Genomic DNA, 4514 nt, shown 5'->3' with positions numbered 1-4514 from the left:
ATTCCTTGCCCCGGAACTGTCCAAGGTCTTTCTCTCTCCTCATACTCTGACTTTTCCTCTCTCAGAGCTGAACCTCCCAACCAGATCTGCCCCATCCCTGCATGAGGGCTGCTCTGGCTCTAACTCTCACCTTCCCACCAGACCTCTCTCCCCCGCCCTCCCTGGCAGCCCTGCCCAGCTCTGAGGTGGCCCCAGGACAGAACGTGACCCTGCAGTGTGGGTCAGAGCAATGGTATGGCTGGTGTGTCCTGTACAAGGATGGAGAAGAGATCAGCCGCAGCAGGACTCAACGCCATGAAAGGGGGCGTCTGGCTGACTTCTTCTTCCCTGCTGTGAATCTGACCCACGATGGCACTTACCGATGCTACGGCTTTCATAGTTCTTCCCCCTATCTATGGTCCTCCCCCAGCGCCCCCCTGGTGCTCAGGGTCTCAGGTGAGGCAGCCCCAGCCCCTCCCAGCCCCCCAGCTCTCCCAAGCTCCCTCCCTGCCTGCTCAGGGCCTGTCCCAGGGGACCCCAGAGGTGGGGGGTTGGGGGAAGAGGAGGCTCAGAGGGAAGGGCACTGGGTCATCCTCAGAGAATGCAGACAGTGAAGCCTCTCCTCATGACCCCTCTAGACACCCCCCATCAGCAGCCTGTCCAGTTGTGTTGGTCCCACATCCAGACAATATTCTATTCATCTCCCGGCCTGAGGTGGGGGGTATAGAAAATGGTGGGGAGGGGAAGCATGTTAAACATCCCCAGTCCCACCCTCTCTCCTCCCTCTCCCAGTTCCAGGCACCAAAAAGAATCCTCACACCACCCAAAGCCATGCAACTCCCCCAGCACTGAAGTCCTCCCCACCCAAAGAGTAACTGCTTGCTCTCAGGACAGGCTGGGGGTCTCTCTCTTACCCATTGTTGTCCACCTTCTGTCTAGGCCTGGGCTGAGCCCCTCTTTCAAAGGGGAAACCTTTGAAACCTGGAGACCTGGAGGGAAGGGACAGGGACAGAGGAAACACCAGGCTGGGGAAGAAGGAAGGACAGGCCTGGTCACAGAGGGAGCAGATGGGGAACAGAGAGGGGAAGAGCAGCCCTGGGATGGGTTTGAATGATCCTGAGCCCCCAGGAGGCTTCCACACCTCCAGAATGAAAAGAAAAGAAGCCCCACTAAAATGAAAGGGATTCTGAGTGAGACGGAAGCCAGGAGGCAGCTGGCAGGGAAAGTGGGCCTCGGCCAGGTGACACAAGATGGAGCATCTGAGTCTTTGCCAGGAGGGCTAGTTGGATGACAAAACTGTGGGAAGGGGCTGGGTGCCTTCTAGGACAGTGGCTGTGGGGAAGTGTCTGGGGGTGACACAGGCATTTAGCAGGATATTTACAGATCCTAAAATGAGGGCACAAGAATGGCGTCTTTGTCCTTGTCTCAGGGGCTCTCAGGGACAGCCTTCTCTAGCCAGATGGGTCCAGAGTGAAGAGGAATCCCTGAGTTGTTCCAGGCACTTCTGGGTGTCCTGAGTCCCCCTCCATTTCCCCTCTCCCTTTGTTTCTGGGTCCCTCTAAAGTCCCAAACACTCTCCCTTCTCTCCCTTCCCCAGGAACCCCTGAGCCCTCCCTCTCCTCACCCACACAGGCATGGCTAGGACTAGGGGGTTGGTGGCTCTGCTTCTACCTGGCTTCCTCGGCATAGAGGGAGGGGCAAGGGGTCTCTCAGGCACCTGCACCCAAATTCCCCTATCCTGGAAGAACCAGAGGGCCTTCCTCCCCTTCATCCCTCCTCTCCCAGCAGAGCATCCACTGATCCAGCAGAATCTCAGAGCTCTGGCCCCAAACAAGGGGGCAACCTCAGGGCTCTGCAGCCAGCTAGGACAAGGAGCCCTGAGGAGGATTCAGAGGGTCCCTCCCTGCCATACCAGCTCCTCTATTCTTCTCACAGGGTCCTTTCCTGCCCCACAAGTCCCCCCAGAAGCTCAGGGAATCATCACAGGAATCACAGCAGCATCAAGTCTCAGAACTAGGCCAGGAGAGGTCCTGAGCTCAGGCCCATTTGACAGATAGGAAATCCATGAGGCCCACAGGGAGGAGGGACTTGCCCAACATCTCTCACCCAGAAAATCTGGGCAGAGCTGGGCTCACACCCTATCTCCAGACCCTCCAGCTCTTCAGGCCTCTCTGGACCCCTCTACAGAGCCCTTAACCCTTCCCCTTCCTTATCCACAGAGACCTCTCCAAGCCCTGAATCTGAGAACAGGCTCTCAGGTGAGTACCTGGAAGATTCCTGACAGAGCGAGGAGGAGGCAGGAGGCTGCCCCAGCCCCTCAGACCCTCCCCTTCCCTCACCCCCAGAGCCAGGCTACCAGAAGGGGAATACTAGGCATCTCCCCAGTTTAGGGAAGGTGTAGGAGGAGGATCTGAATGCTTGTAGGAGATGATCTCAGTGATCACAGGTGAAATGGGGCCTGAGCACAAGGCAGCCATATCTCAGTGACCAACTCTGATCCCCAGATGCTGCTGCCCAGGATTACACTGTGGGCAATCTGGTCCGCCTCATCCTGGCTGGGCTGGTCCTCATCCTCCTGGGGGTCCTGCTGGCTGAGCACTGGAAGAGCTCCAGGGGGCAACCTATCCAGGGAGTCCTTGACTGAGTACTTAGGCCAGACCAGGCCCTAAGACAGAGGTAAAGGAAAAAAGGAATGAACATAATCTTTTAAAAATCAAATTGAAAAATGTAGTACAGGTCTACGTATATGCCATGCCTGTGTTAAGCACCAAGATACAACTAACCAAAGAGCAAAGACAGAGCCAGAGAGAAGAGAGAGAATTAAGGAGTTCCTGGCTGGCCTCCAAAAACTTAACACCTAAAATAGAGAGAGAGCCAGGAAAAAGAATTTCATTTTGGGGATGGGGGAATGGAGGCAGGGGGAGGGATGGATGTGCCATAATATATAATATTGTACAATGTACTTTATCGTTACTATATTGTTATATTAACTATATCATTATGTAGCACAGTGATGGTTAACCTAGAACTTGGGTGCCAAAGATGACCCAGAACACTCTCTGTGGGCACTGGACCACCCTCCCTCCCCACCTCCTACCCAGAGTTCATTGCTAGAAAGGCAGGGGGACTGAGGTGGATCTGCTCCCCTCCCCCTCAATCCCACTCCTGTGCCCAGAAGCCAATGGGAGTGCACAAGGAGGAAAGTGGGTGACTCACAGGCAGTAGAGCTGGAGGGGAGCAGAGTGCTCAGACCACTCCCCTCCCCCTCTCTACACATACTGAGTACATTCCTCACTTTACCCACCCCTCCACCCAGGAACCCAATGGGAGCACTTTCTCCCTCTCCTCTGTGGGGTAAGGAGGGAGGGGCATACCCAGAATGTGGGGGTGGGGGTGGGGCCCAACACTCCATCTCTAAAAGATTCTCCATCACTACTATAGCATATATTGTTATTATACCAACATATATATGAGTACATAGGTTGGAAATACCTTATTATGTGCTGAACTTATCAATTAAACATTACACACACACACACACACACACACACACACACACACACACACACACATATATATATATATATATATATATATGAATATCTTTTCCTTTATGGAGTTAACAGGGTTTCACTTATATCCACAGTTTTAGCTATCTTGGTCTTCAAAAATATAGAAACATGAGTCATCTGTTTTGGAGGGAAAGGATTTACAATTACAAAAAAAAAAAACAAAACATTAACTACCCAGTAAAACTGAGCATAGTCCTGCAAGGGGGAAAAGTGGATATTTAATGAAAAAGAAGACTTTCAGGCATTATCGATGAAAAGGCCAGAGCTGAATAGGAAATTTGACTTTCAAATAGAAGAACTCAAGAGAACTACAAGAAAGGTAGATAGAAAAGAGAAATCACAAGACAGTCAATAAAATTAAACTATTTACATTCCTATGTGGAAAGATGATACTTGTTACTCTTGTGAACTTCACTATTATCAGGATAGTTAGGAGGAATATTCAGAGATAGAGGGCATAGGTATCAATTAACTGTGATGGGATGATATATAAAAAAATAAAATTTAGTGATAAGTAAGAAGGATTCATTGTGAGGAGAAAGGAGGAGATAAGATTGAATCATTTTACATAAGAGGCATAAAAGAACTTTAACAATGTATGAGAAAGGGCAGCTGGGTGGCTTTGTGGATTGACAGTCAAATCTAAGGAGAGGAGGTCCTAGGTTAAAATCTGGCCTCAGGCACTTCCTAACTGTATGATTCTAGACAAGTCACTTAACCCCCATTGCCTAGCCCTTACTGCTCTTCTGCCTTGGAATCAATATACAGTATTGATTCTAAGATGGAAGGTAAGAGTTTTTAAAAAAATGAATGGGGAACATCAAGGTAGGAGTAACAGGCACCAATTGAACCTTACTCTCATCTGAATTGGCTCAAAGAAGTATTAACATATACACTCATTAGGTTTAGAAATCTAATTCACCATAAAAGGTAGTGTGAGGGTTAGCGAATAAGAAAAGGGGG

General features: G+C 50.4%; 1 protein-coding gene across 1 annotated transcript in view; it reads left to right on the top strand.

The window, feature by feature from the left end:
* The window catches only part of LOC123240821 (leukocyte immunoglobulin-like receptor subfamily A member 2), a 6210-nt gene extending 3587 nt beyond the window's left edge, over positions 1 to 2623 (top strand). The window contains exons 4-5 of the mRNA XM_044668536.1: positions 142 to 435; positions 2484 to 2623. Coding sequence (XP_044524471.1) covers positions 142 to 435; positions 2484 to 2623 — 434 coding nt within the window. The remainder of the gene's footprint in view (positions 1 to 141; positions 436 to 2483) is intronic.
* Positions 2624 to 4514: the final 1891 nt, after the last annotated feature.

This window comes from Gracilinanus agilis, chromosome 3, assembly GCF_016433145.1.
Source record: "Gracilinanus agilis isolate LMUSP501 chromosome 3, AgileGrace, whole genome shotgun sequence".
Classification (NCBI taxonomy): Eukaryota; Metazoa; Chordata; class Mammalia; order Didelphimorphia; family Didelphidae; genus Gracilinanus; species Gracilinanus agilis.
The sequence above is the reverse complement of the archived record's forward strand: the minus strand, read 5'-3'. Positions and strand labels throughout refer to the sequence as shown.